Source organism: Anomaloglossus baeobatrachus, chromosome 1, assembly GCF_048569485.1.
Source record: "Anomaloglossus baeobatrachus isolate aAnoBae1 chromosome 1, aAnoBae1.hap1, whole genome shotgun sequence".
In the NCBI taxonomy this organism is placed as follows: Eukaryota; Metazoa; Chordata; class Amphibia; order Anura; family Aromobatidae; genus Anomaloglossus; species Anomaloglossus baeobatrachus.
Genome location: NC_134353.1, coordinates 577,597,145 through 577,611,839, shown reverse-complemented (window position 1 = coordinate 577,611,839; position 14,695 = coordinate 577,597,145). Strand labels below are relative to the sequence as shown.

General features: G+C 49.7%; 1 protein-coding gene across 2 annotated transcripts in view; it reads right to left on the bottom strand.

Moving 5' to 3' along the window:
• PUM3 (pumilio RNA binding family member 3) overlaps window positions 1-14,695 on the bottom strand; it is a 198,189-nt gene that overhangs the window by 138,758 nt on the left and 44,736 nt on the right. For both annotated transcript variants that reach the window (XM_075339844.1, XM_075339852.1), the window contains exon 7: window positions 12,068-12,134. In XM_075339844.1, the coding sequence (XP_075195959.1) occupies window positions 12,068-12,134 (67 nt within the window). The remainder of the gene's footprint in view (window positions 1-12,067; window positions 12,135-14,695) is intronic.

The following is a 14,695-nucleotide window of genomic DNA, read 5'->3' as shown; positions in this document are numbered from 1 at the left end:
TGCTGGGTCTCCCAATAGGAGCTAGAAGAAAAGGAATTTACGGTAAGTAAACAAGATTCCCTTCTTCTTTGTCGCTCCATTGGGAGACCCAGACAATTGGGATGTCCAAAAGCAGTCCCTGGGTGGGTAAAAGAATACCTCGATAAAAAGAGCCGAAAAAACGGCCCTCTCTTACAGGTGAGCAACCGCCTCCTGAAGGACTCGCCTACCTAGGCTGGCATTTGCCACAGCATAGGCATGAACCTGATAGTGTTTCGTGAAAGTGTGCAGACTCGATCAGGTAGTGCTGACACACCTGCTGAGCCGTAGCCTGGTGACGCAATGCCCAGGATGCCTCTGCGGCTCTGGTAGAATGGGCTTTCAGCTCTAAAGGAATCGGAAGCCCAGAAGAACGGTAGGCTTCAAGGGTCAGTTCCTTGATCCACCGAGCCAAGGTTGACTTGGAAGCCTGCGACCCCTTACGCTGGCCAGTGACCAGGACAAAGAGCGCATCAGAACGGCGCGGGGGCGCAGTGTGCGAAAAGAAGAGCCGGAGTGCTCTCCCGAGATCTAACAAGTGCAATCCTTTTCACAATTGTGAACTGGATGGGAGCCAAAAGAAGGTAAGGAGATATCCTGATTGAGAAGAAAAGGAGGATACCACCTTAAGTAGGAATTCCGGGACCGGACGCAGAACCACTTCATCCTGGCGAAACACCAGGAAGGGGGCTTGCATGACAGCGCTGCTAGCTCAGACACTCTCCGAAGTGATGTGCCTGCCACTAGGAAGACCACCTTCTGCGAAAGGCGTGATAGAGATAACTCTGAGAACGCTAAGAGCCAGGACTCAATGGCCACCCAGTCAGGTTGAAGACCGCAGAATTCAGATGGAAAATGGCCCTTGAGACAGCAAGTCTGGTCGGTCCGGGAGTGCCCACGGTCGACCCACCGTGAGGTGCCACAGATCCAGGTATCACGACCTCCTCGGCCAGTCTGGAGCGACGAGGATGGCGCGGCGGCAGTCTGACCCGATCTTGAGTAACACTCTGGGCAGCAGCGCCAGAGGAGGAAATACATAAGTCAGTCGAAATTGCGACCAGCCTTGAACTGATGCGTCCGCCGCCAGCGCTCTGTGCTGGTGGTTGATGTACGCGACCGCCGTGGCGTCGTCCGACTGTATCCGGATCTGCCTGCCGTCCAGCCACCGCTGGAACGACTTTAGGGCTAGCTACACTGCCCTTATCTCCAGAACATTGATCTGAAGGGAGAACTCTGTCAGAGTCCAGGTTCCCTGAGCCCTGTGGTGGAGGAAGACCGCTGTCCACCCTGACAAACTCTCGTCCGTCGTGACCATAGCCCAGGATGTGAGCAGGAAGGACTTTTCTTTCGACCAAGAAGTGGGAAGAAGCCACCACTGAGGAGAGGTTATTAGAAAAAGAGGAAAGGGGTATACCAAACACGGGATCACCACATTGTCAAACAATCAAGGAGTTAATTTTATTGTACACAAAAAAACCACATGTCCGCACCGGAAGTGTGGCACACACCAAAAGGTAATAAAAACACTTAAGCCTATGGCATTGAACCAATCACATTGGGAAACAATATATATAATATATAATGTATATAACAGATGATTATATGAATATAATATGCGTAACCTCTCCTTAATGCAACATACATATATTATAGACAGTATCTACACATTGCATTGCTACCAAAATGATCCTGAGTGGTGGATCAGTTGGATATACCACAGATAATAATACAATTTACAACACTACATGCAATTTGGGAAAGGCCTAGGCCTCCAAATATCCAGAAGGTGTAAATGAAGATGCTAAATGAACATCAAGCTGCAGTGTTAACTCTTAACATGACTGGCTACAAAATTCTTACTATATGGGGACAACATGACCAAAAACCAGTGTAGCCCAGGAAATCAGGGCAGTTCATCTACACCAAGCCTTCAGGGTCCCTTTGGTCTATACTCACTATCGGTGAGATGCCAGAAAAATACCAGGAAGCATGCAAATGGAGGTCGCATAAGGAGAGGGTTTCCCAAGGGATAACCCCACGCGTATCGCCACCTCTAAGGGTGGCTTCCTCAGGGGAAAAGGAGAAAGCTATGTGACTCTTCGGTATGTGCCCTATATATACAAGGAATTCATTAAGACTCACCAGTGCCGCAGCTGGAGAATCTCATATGTTTGCCGCGTTCTGATGGCGGCCGCCATCTTGCTTGGGTCATGTGACAGACAGATACAAGCCCCCAGCTCCTACTGCGCATGCGCTGGTCGTAAGAACAAGTAGCGCTTTATCAAACGTACCAATGTATGTCCCTAAGCATGTCGATTTACTGATATGCACTCTAGCGGCGCCTGAAAAATGCAATTCCATGATCGATTCAATATATACACAGTATATATATATATATACAGTAGATCTACTTTTCCTAGTGCTTGACAGGAACTATTTTTTGTTTGACAGGGTCTATTACCGCCAGACATCCGGGACCGCTATGGGGGCGTGCTGTGCACCACCCTATGCTAATATCTTCTTAGGGTGGTGGGAGGAGCTATATGTCTATACCCTGGAACAGTACAAAACCAATGTGGTCCGGTGGTTTAGATATATCGACGATATTTTGTTTTTCTGGTCGGGGACTCTTGATCAATGCAAATTATTTATTGCCACCCTGAATAACAACAGTCTGAATATCAAGCTGACTTTCAACATTTCCTCTGAGTCTGTTGAGTTTCTTGATCTTCGGATCACGAAAACACAAGGAACCATTTGCACGACTCTATACCGCAAGCCTACAGCAACCAACAGTCTGCTACATTATAGCAGTTTTCACCCAATGCATGTTAAAAACGGCATCCCTAAGGGACAGTTCATGAGGGTGAAAAGGAACTGTAGTGATAATATCGATTTTGAATCACATGCCCTTGATCTGACCAACAGGTTCCGCAAAAGGGGATACCCGAAGAGGGTGGTTTCTGGAGCACTACAAACCTGCAAGTCTATAGAACGACAGACTCTACTCCAACCGAAAATACGGACAAAACAGACAATTGTGAGTATCATCACACCATTTAATAACCAGTGGCAAGATCTCTATGGTTTGCTCCACAATAATTGGGATATTCTACGGAGTGACAAAAAGTTGATTCCCTTTTTGGGCGTAAAACCCATGCTAGTAGCGAGGAGGGCCCAGAACCTACGGGGAATCCTCCCAAGCAGTCATTTTACCAGACCGAAGCAGAGCCTGGGCACTGGCGTCAGACTGAAAGGAACTTTTCCCTGTGGAGCATGCACAGTGTGCCCTTTTATGGTGGCTGATGACCATTTCTCCTTACCAATTCCTCCTAGGCGAATCTCTTCTGGTGCCTATTACAACTGTCGGACCAGGAATGCCGTGTATGTCCTCATCTGCAGCTGCCCCAAACTGTATGTGGGTGAAACTACACAGGAGGTAAGGAGGGGGGTTCAACAGCACTTTTCGAGTATCAACACGGCTAGCACAGACCTAAAGAAGGGCAAAGTGCTTACCTCGGTAGCTGCCCACTTCCTTACCCATCATGGAGGGCGTTTCAACACGGTCAAGATAATGATTGTTGACTCTGTTAGACAGAACATTAGGGGTGGGGACTGTACCAAGGAACTCCTTCAGAAGGAATCCCGGTGGATTTACACCCTTAAGAGTCTGGCTCCACACGGCCTAAATGAAGAATTACTGTATACTGGTTTTTATAACATCATTTGAAACTGTGAGTTCTCACAAGCTATTTTTGTCATCTTGTTTGTCTCCTTTGCTCACTAGTTTCCTGTTTTTGGTTAGGAGGTGAAATTCGAGCAAGCAGAATGAGAAGAAGGACATCTAGGATGAAGGATGAGGGAAGAGGGGACACGATGAGAACATCGGACTTCTCATATTGGATCATCTTCTCACCATCTCTGTGGTGCCGACTTATCTTGACGGAGCATCTCAATTGTTCTAATGAGATCTCATGGACATCAACTTGTTTATGACGTCTTGGAAGGAGAGAAGTAAGAAGAGGGGGAAAAAGGAAAAAGAGAGGGAACAATGAAGAGGCATAGAATAGAAAGAAAAAGAAGAAGAAAGAAGTAAAAGGAAATGATTATGACAGCGGAGGATACCAAACCAAACCACACCAAATACCTTCTTTGGCTTGGTCTTCTATGTATATACTCATCTCCTGATGAGACCTATGGACCCTTGAAGGATAATTCTTTTCCTCCTTGTTAACCTTCACTTCTATATTGCATTCTTACCTTTGGTGTAATTACAGTGTTCCTAGCTGTACCCCATGAGGGGACAACATGGTGCACTGTCCACTTTATCTCTGAGTTTAGATGGATGAGTCTGCCGACTGTTTTCATGTTTTGAGAGTCCTGGGTGAGCTCGACCACTGTTCTCTGACCATGACCATTCTTTGGTTAACCTTTTGTAATACTAATTTGATGATTTTTGACTGATTTCCACCTTGTGTGGGGTCTCTGCAATTTTGTTCCCTATGCTCCTTGTTCCATCATAATCCGCCTGTTGTAACTGCACCTTGCCTTCAGGGTAGAATAGTGGGCCAAAGCCCTTCATGGAGAGATTTGCGTATGCACTGGTTGGGACCATATGTCACCCTTTCGGTTGTGACATGTGGTCTTACTTTTGTGTTTGGGCATGTCTCCTTAAGGGCAATACCATGTATCATCTAATGATGATGAGCCCCACATATGCACAGCATCTGCTGGAAACAGCGCATTCTGATAAACTTTGTTTGTATCATCTAAATAAATGTAATTGTGATTATATTCTGACTATGGGATTTCCATGCCATGTGGGGTCTCTATAGTTTGGTCCTCCTGCTCTTTGCTCCATCCTGATTCGCCTGTTGCAACTGCATTTTGCCCTCGGGGTGGAACGGTGGGCTAGAGCCCTGTTTATGGTTAGTTTTGCTTGTGCTTATGCATTGGTTGGGACCATATGTCACCCTTTTAGGTTTTGACATGTGGTCTTTTGTGTATGAGCATGTCTCCTCAGGGGCAATACCTTGTATCATCTAATGATGATGAGTCCCACATATGCACAGCACCTGCTGGAAACAGCGTATTTGGACGAGCTCTGTTTGCATTAACCAAATAAATGTAATTGTGATTATACTCTGACTATTGGACATCCATGCCACTGATCACATACCGGTCAAACGAACTTCATGTTTGTGTGCAGACTTGCCATTGCCCTGTTCTTTGTTCATCATGATCGGTTTGGCATAAACCTGGATCGGCTCTGTACTTGGGGTTGGATGTTGAACTGGGGAATTGTTGCTGCCCCCCATACGAATAAAAAGGTCAAAAAGCCTTGTGCTAGCATCTCTACTTTTCTCCTACCTTAGTGCAGAATGTATTATAAAGTGCGTTTTCGGCGATATCTACTGTGATTTCCTGCTTTCACATGAATGCGTGTATCTATTTGTATACATGGGGGAAGCCCATATACTATACGTCCATATTTAATACCTGTAACGCTGTACCTTGTATGGGGTTATAATCTGTCGGCACTTTGAACATTTGCGTATGCGCAGTACGAGATGAGGACGTTCCTCCCCTTTTTGATCATGTGATGTAAACTAGACAGCCGGCGCTGTATATAAGTGTATATATTGAATTGATCATGGAATTGCATTTTTCAGGCGCCGCTAGAGTGCATATCAGTAAATCGACATGCTTAGGGACATACATTGGTACGTTTGATAAAGCGCTACTTGTTCTTACGACCAGCGCATGCGCAGTAGGAGCTGGGGGCTTGTATCTGTCTGTCACATGACCCAAGCAAGATGGCGGCCGCCATCAGAACGCGGCAAACATATGAGATTCTCCAGCTGCGGCACTGGTGAGTCTTAATGAATTCCTTGTATATATAGGGCACATACCGAAGAGTCACATAGCTTTCTCCTTTTCCCCTGAGGAAGCCACCCTTAGAGGTGGCGATACGCGTGGGGTTATCCCTTGGGAAACCCTCTCCTTATGCGACCTCCATTTGCATGCTTCCTGGTATTTTTCTGGCATCTCACCGATAGTGAGTATAGACCAAAGGGACCCTGAAGGCTTGGTGTAGATGAACTGCCCTGATTTCCTGGGCTACACTGGTTTTTGGTCATGTTGTCCCCATATAGTAAGAATTTTGTAGCCAGTCATGTTAAGAGTTAACACTGCAGCTTGATGTTCATTTAGCATCTTCATTTACACCTTCTGGATATTTGGAGGCCTAGGCCTTTCCCAAATTGCATGTAGTGTTGTAAATTGTATTATTATCTGTGGTATATCCAACTGATCCACCACTCAGGATCATTTTGGTAGCAATGCAATGTGTAGATACTGTCTATAATATATGTATGTTGCATTAAGGAGAGGTTACGCATATTATATTCATATAATCATCTGTTATATACATTATATATTATATATATTGTTTCCCAATGTGATTGGTTCAATGCCATAGGCTTTTTAAGTGTTTTTATTACCTTTTGGTGTGTGCCACACTTCCGGTGCGGACATGTGGTTTTTTTGTGTACAATAAAATTAACTCCTTGATTGTTTGACAATGTGGTGATCCCGTGTTTGGTATACCCCTTTCCTCTTTTTCTAATTGATTCAGTTTTCGGTATACCTGGAGATCCCACGGGTAGTGCCCTTCCTCCCCTTGTGTTTATCCTCCACTGAGGAGAGGTTTCGTCTGCCAGTGAAAGAGAGACGTTCCTGTCTAGGGACGTCGACCTCCTGTCCCATTTGCGGAGAATGTGCCATTGGAGTAGACGCAGATGAAACTGCGCAAGGGGAACTGTCTCCATTGCTGCCACCATCTTCCCTAGGAAGCGCGTGAGGCGCCTCAAGGGGTGAGACTGGGCCCGAAGGAGAAAGTGCACCCCTGTCTGCAGCGAACGCTGTTTGTCCAGCGGAAGCTTCACTATCTCTGAGAGAGAATGAACTCCATCCCGAGGTAAGTCAGTGAATTGGGTCGGTGTCAATTTTTACTTTGGGAAATTGATGATCCACCCGACCCTCTGGAGAGTCTCCAAAAGAATGTTCAGGCTGTGTTGACATGCCACCCGGGAGGGTGCCTTGACTTAGGAGATCGTCTAAGTAAGGGATCACCGAGTGTCCCTGAGAGTGTAGGCTCATCGCCACTGATGCCATGACCTTGGTGAAGACCCGTGGGACTGTCGCCAGGCCGAAAGGCAGAGTCACGAGCTAAAAGTGTTCGACCCGGATGGCGAAAAACCGGTAGCGTTGATGCTCTGGTGTAATCGGCACATGGAGATAAGCATCCCTGAAGTCGATTGATGCTAGGAAGACTGCCTGGGACATCGGAGCGATGACTGAGCGGAGAGATTCCATCCGAAACCGTCTGGTTCTCACGTGTCTGTTGAGCAGAATGAGGCCCGGAAACGGACCGGAATGATCCGTCCTTTTTTGGTACCCCGAACAAGTTTGAGTAAAGACCGCGACCACGTTCTTGAAGCGGAACGGGGATCACAACTCCATTTGCAGAGACAAGTCGGAGGATGAGAGCTGAGCTCTATCCTGTAACCGTGAGACGGAATGTCTCTCACCCATCGGTTTTTCATCCAATTGCTCGCCAAACAAACGGTCGCCAGAAAATGGCAAACCGGTTAAGAACTTCTTGGAAGCAGAGTCTGCCTTCCAGTCGCGTAGCCACATGGCCCTGCGGACTGCCCCCGAATTGGCGGATGCTACCGCTGTACGGCTCGCAGAGTCCAGGACGGCGTTCATGGCGTAGGACGAAAAAGCCGACGCCTGAGAAGTCAAAGACACAACCTGCGGAGCAGAGGTACGTGCGACCGCATTAGTCTCAGACAGACAAGCTGATGATAGCTTGGAGTGCCCACTCGACTGCGAAGGCCGGAGCAAAAGACGCGCCTATGGCTTCATAGATAGAGCTCATGATGAAATCTATTTGCCTGTCAGTGGCATCCTTGAGCGATGAACCATCTGCCACTAATACTACGGATCTAGCCGCCAGTCTGGAGACTGGAGGATCCACCTTGGGACACTGAGCCCAACCCTTAACTACGTCAGGGGGGGAAAGGGTAACGTGTGTCATTAAGGCGCTTAGTAAAGCGCTTGTCCGGAAATGCTCTGTGCTTCTGGACAGCATCTCTGAAGTTAGAGTGATCGAAAAACGCACTCTGGGTACGTTTGGGAAACCTAAACTGGTGTTTCTCCTACTGTGAAGCCGACTCCTCTATAGGTGGAGTTGGGGGAGAAGGACTAGCACCTGGTTGATGGACGTTATAAGGTCATTTACTATGGCGTCCCCTTCAGGTGTATCCAGATTGAGAGCAACGTCAGGATCAGAGCCCTGAGCTGCGACTTCCGCTTCATCCTCCAGAGGGTCCTCATGCTGAGACCCCGAACCGCATGATGCAGCCGGGGAAGGTTCCCAGCAAGCCCGCTTAGCCTGTCTGAGGCTGCGGTCCATGTCGGAGTTCTCGCCGTGGGATCTGGGTGCCACCCCAGGAGCCCTTTGCTGTACCGACCGAGAGGGGCCTGGGGATGATGAACTCACAGTGCCCTGGCCCTGTGTTACCGATCTGGACTGCCAAGCTTCTAGTATCTTAGCAGACCATCTGTCCATAGACTGAGCCATGGAATGTGAAGCGACTCAGAGTTTCTCAGTCAAAATTGTAAACTCTGTCCCTTCCATCTGTGCAGTGGAAACCGGCAGTACCACCTGAGCCGAGGGTCCCACCAGTGCCGGAGGCTCCGGCTGAGTGAGTGCCACAGGGGCCTAGCATTGTCACAATGAGGGTAGGTGGGACCTGCAGGTAACATAGCCGCACAAGAGGTACAGGTTGCAAAATAAGCCTGTGCCTTGGCACCCTTGCTTTCTGCGGACGACATGCTGTTGTCTCCTCTTAGAGATATAGCCAAAAGCAAATAATGCTGCCGAATAGAGAAAATGTATACAATATACAGCAGATATAAATAAGTATGCAAATAAGAAAGCCGCGGAGACACCATCACGTGTTTCTCAACGCTGGCAGGAAACTAGCCAGGTCTTTCACCGGGAAGTTTCCTGCCAGCGTTGAGAAACACGTGATGGTGTCTCCGCGGCTTTCTTATTTGCATACTTCCCAGGGGGCAATGCTCTAGAATCACTGCGTTGAGAAACACGTGATGGTGTCTCCGCAGTGGATATGTTGATCTCCCTAAGGTCAACAATGCTTGCTTAAGTAGTCTTATACTAGGCATTGCCCCCACTAGCCAGATTCCTACTCCACACTGATGAGGGGCAAATACCCCGAAACGGCTGTCTGTGGATGGATACCATGTTTGGTATAGGTGGTCTCCTTGACTGGAGACTGCCCTTCCCGTGGTTGTTCCTTCCCGGTGAAAGACCTGGCTAGTTTCCTGCCAGCGTTGAGAAACACGTGATGGTGTCTCCGCGGCTTTCTTATTTGCATACTTCCCAGGGGGCAATGCTCTAGAATCACTGCGTTGAGAAACACGTGATGGTGTCTCCGCAGTGGATATGTTGATCTCCCTAAGGTCAACAATGCGTGATTATAACAATGGCTGCCAGCGTTCTGAGGGGAGGAGGGAGCCGTGGGAGTGCCTAATAAAGTGCGGGCATCTGGTGCCCCACAGTGCTCAGTGAGGGGGGAGGAGGATACCAAAGCATGCTCCAGCCCTCACTGCCGACCAGTCGGCCGTCCCGCTCTTACCCCTGACTGGCAGGCCCGGGGGCGGGAGTACATGTACTAGGCCGCAAAAGCCGGGGACTAAAGTTAAAAGCGCGGCCGGCCAACAGGCGCGGTCGGCGCGGTAGTCCCGGCTCACAAACCACAAAGCAGCCGCTGCGGCGTCTGAAACACAGGCGCTGCATGCACTGTCCCTAAGGGGACACAGAGTACCTCATGGATGCAGGGCCCTGTCCCTGATGATATCCAGCCTCCTGTCCGTCAGATTCCCCCAGGGGCTGCGGAGGGAGCCCGGTCCCAGTGACCGGTTAGGATCCCACTTCTCCCAGAACTGCGGAGCCCGTTCTGAAATCCCCCACCGGCAGAAATGATTATAACAATGGCTGCCAGCGTTCTGAGGGGAGGATGGAGCCGTGGGAGTGCCTAATAAAGTGCGGGCATCTGGTGCCCCACAGTGCTCAGTGAGGGGGGAGGAGGATACCAAAGCATGCTCCAGCCCTCACTGCCGACGTCCAGTCGGCCGTCCCGCTCTTACCCCTGACTGGCAGGCCCGGGGGCGGGAGTACAGTACTAGGCCGCAAAAGCCGGGGACTAAAGTTAAAAGCGCGGCCGGCCAGCAGGCGCGGTCGGCGCGGTAGTCCCGGCTCACAAACCACACTGCAGCCGCTGCGGCGTCTGTAACACAGGCGCTGCATGCACCGTCCCTAAGGGGACACAGAGTACCTCATGGATGCAGGGCCCTGTCCCTGATATCCAGCCTCCTGTCCGTCAGATTCCCCCAGGGGCTGCGGAGGGAGCCCGGTCCCAGTGACCGGCGACCGGTTAGGATCCCACTTCTCCCAGAACTGCAGAGCCCGTTCTGAAATCCCCCACCGGCAGAAGTGATTATAACAGTGGCTGCCAGCGTTCTGAGGGGAGGATGGAGCCGTGGGCGTGCCTAATAAAGTGCGGGAAACTGGTGCCCCACAGTGTTCAGTGAGGGGGGAGGAGGATACCAAAGTATGCTCCAGCCCTCACTGCCGACGTCCAGTCGGCCGTCCCGCCCTTACCCCTGACTGGCAGGCCCGGGGGCGGGAGTATATGGTACTAGGCCGCAAAAGCCGGGGACTAAAGTTAAAAGCGCGGCCGGCCAACAGGCGCGGTCGGCGCGGTCTCAGAAACCACACAGGAGCCGCTGCGGCGTCTGTAATACAGGCGCTGCATGTACCGTCCCTAAGGGGACACAGAGTACCTTATGGATGCAGGGCCCTGTCCCTGATGATATCCAGTCTCCTGTCCGTCAGATTCCCCCAGGGGCTGCGGATGGAGCCTGGTCCCAGTGCCTGGATGACCGGTTAGGATCCCTCTTCTCCCAGAGCCCCTAAGGGATGGGGAAGGAAAACGGTATGTGGGCTCCAGCCTCTGTACCCGCAATGGGTACCTCAACCTTAACAGCACCGCCGACTCAGTGGGGTGAGAAGGGAGCATGCCGGGGGCCCTGTGGGGGGCCCTCTTTTCTTCCATCCGATACAATCAGCAGCTGCTGCTGACTAAAATGTGGAGCTTGTGTGCATGTGTGCCTCCTTCAACACAAAGCATAAAACTGATGGGCCCGTGATGCACGGGAGGGTGTATAGGCAGAGGGGAGGGGTTACACTTTTTAAAGTGTAATACTTTGTGTGGCCTCCGGAGGCAGTAGCTATACACCCAATTGTCTGGGTCTCCCAATGGAGCGACAAAGAAATATCTATATCTATCTATATATATCTAGGTGTAGGTGTGTGTGTGTGTGTGTGTGTGTGTGTGTGTGTGTGTGTGTGTGTGTGTGTGTGTGTGTGGTGTGTATTAGCAGTCTATTTGGGAGGTGAGCCACTAAGGCCTATGTGTTTGTAAGAATGTGACTTAACAGCACACATATGCCTTTATGACTCCCCTGTTTTCCATTTATTTTTTTATTTTATTTCAACATACATATATATATATATATATATATATATATATATATATCATCAAACTGTCAATCATTATCAAACCCAACTTATTGTGAACTTGGACATGCCGTGTATTCTTCCTTGGTGCCATTTTAATTGTCCCCTCCCTTTATTTTTCGGGTAGATACTATCACAGATTTATGCATTTTTTATGTTTTACTACTATCACACAGTAAAATGATAATCTACTGCTGATTAAACAGTGATTTTATGAAAACTACACTAACCAGCACAGTAAGTGACACATCGCTGGAATCAGGATCTCTGCCACCCACATTATGCTGCTCTCCGATTACGTGTCAAAAACCTGGTGACAGATTCCCTTTAATGCACAGTTGCAAGAGTTATGGCAGAGATGGACACAATATAACTTACCCGTACATCAGGAACTTCCTCACAATATTTCGGGCATACTTAGATTTGCTTAAGTCCACTATGTGTTCTGTTGAAAACATGAGATTTAGGAAAATTAAAAATGAAATACTTTACTCTTTCATACATCAAAATGTCTGTACAAGTGCCCAAGAGGGTCAGTCCACAGAACATAAATGTGCAGCTGTAAGGAGGGATCCCACTGCGGAAAGTTAGGGATGGCTCATATAAAAGAAGGGAATTTTGTTTACTTACCGTAAATTCCTTTTCTTCTAGCTCCTATTGGGAGACCCAGACAATTGGGTGTATAGCTTCTGCCTCCAGAGGCCACACAAAGTATTACACTTTAAAAAGTGTAACCCCTCTCCTCTGCCTATACACCCTCCCGTGCATGACGGGCTCCTCAGTTTGGTGCAAAAGCAGGAAGGAGGAAACTTATAAATTGGTCTAAGGTAAATTCAATCCGAAGGATGTTCGGAGAACTGAACCATGAACCAAAAGAACAATTCAACATGAACAACATGTGTACACAAAAGAACAAACAGCCCGAAGGGAACAGGGGCGGGTGCTGGGTCTCCCAATAGGAGCTAGAAGAAAAGGAATTTACGGTAAGTAAACAAAATTCCCTTCTTCTTTGTCACTCCATTGGGAGACCCAGACAATTGGGACGTGCAAAAGCAGTCCCTGGGTGGGTAAAAGAAAACCTCGATAAAAAAAGAGCCGAAAACGGCCCCCTCTTACAGGTGGGCAACCGCCGCCTGAAGGACTCGCCTACCTAGGCTGGCATCTGCCGAAGCATAGGTATGCACCTGATAGTGTTTCGTGAAAGTGTGCAGACTAGACCAGGTAGCCGCCTGACACACCTGCTGAGCCGTAGCCTGGTGCCACAATGCCCAGGACGCACCCACGGCTCTGGTAGAATGGGCTTTCAGCCCTGAAGGAACCGGAAGCCCAAAAGAACGGTAGGCTTCAAGAATCGGTTCCTTGATCCACCGAGCCAAGGTTGACTTGGACGCCTGCGACCCTTTACGCTGGCCAGCGACAAGGACAAAGAGCGCATCTGAACGGCGCAGGGGCGCCGTGCGAGACACGTAGAGCCGGAGTGCTCTCAGTAGATCTAACAAGTGCAAATCCTTTTCACATTGGTGAACTGGATGAGGGCAAAATGAAGGTAAGGAAATATCCTGATTGAGATGAAACGGGGATACCACCTTAGGGAGGAATTCCGGGACCGGACGCAGAACCACCTAATCCTGGTGAAAAACCAGGAAGGGGGCTTTGCATGACAACGCTGCTAGCTCCGACACTCTACGGAGCGACGTAACCGCCACTAGAAAAGCCACCTTCTGCGAAAGACGTGATAGAGAGACATCCCGCAGCGGCTCGAAGGGTGGTTTCTGAAGAGCCCTTAGCACTCTGTTAAGATCCCAAGGTTCCAGCGGCCGCTTGTAAGGTGGGACTATGTGGCAAACTCCCTGCAGGAACGTGCGGACCTGCGGAAGTCTGGCTAGACGCTTTTGAAAAAAACACGGAAAGCGCCGAAACTTGTCCCTTGAGAGGGCCGAGAGACAAACCCTTGTCCATTCCGGATTGAAGGAAGGAAAGAAAGGTGGGTAAGGCAAACGGCCAGGGGGTAAAACCCTTATCAGAGCACCAGGATAAGAAGATCCTCCAAGCCCTGTGATAGATCTTGGCGGACGTTGGTTTCCTGGCCTGTCTCATAGTGGCAATGACATCTTGAGATAACCCTGAGGACGCTAGGATCCAGGACTCAATGGCCACACAGTCAGGTTGAGGGCCGCAGAATTCAGATGGAAAAATGGCCCTTGAGACAGCAAGTCTGGTCGGTCTGGGAGTGCCCACGGTTGACCGACCGTGAGGTGCCACAGATCCGGGTACCACGACCTCCTCGCCCAGTCTGGAGCGACGAGGATGGCGCGGCGGCAGTCGGACCTGATCTTGCGTAACACTCTGGGCAGCATTGCCAGAGGAGGAAACACATAAGGTAGTCGAAACTGCGACCAATCCTGAACTAATGCGTCTGCCGCCAGAGCTCTGTGATCTTGAGACCGTGCCATGAATGCCGGGACTTTGTTGTTGTGCCGAGACGCCATGAGATCGACGTCCGGCGTTCCCCAGCGGCAACAGATCTCTTGAAAAACGTCCGGGTGAAGAGACCATTCCCCTGCGTCCATGCTGTGGATGATATTAAGTCTCCTGTCCGGCAGATTCCCACAGGGGCTGCGGAGGGAGCCCGGTCCCAGTGCCTGGATGACCGGATAGGATCCCACTTCTCCCAGAGCCTCTAAGGGATGGGGAAGGAAAACGGCATGTGGCTCCAGCCTCTGTACCCGCAATGGGTACCTCAACCTTAACAGCACCGCCGACTTAGTGGGGTGAGAAGGGAGCATGCCGGGGGCCCTGGGGCCCTCTTTTCTTCCATCCGATATAATCAGCAGCTGCTGCTGACTAAAATGTGGAGCTTGCGTGAATGTGTGCCTCCTTCAACACAAAGCACAAAACTGAGGAGCCCGTGATGCACGGGAGGGTGTATAGGCAGAGGGGAGGGGTTACACTTTTTAAAGTGTAATACTTTGTGTGGCCTCCGGAGGCAGAAGCTATACACCCAAT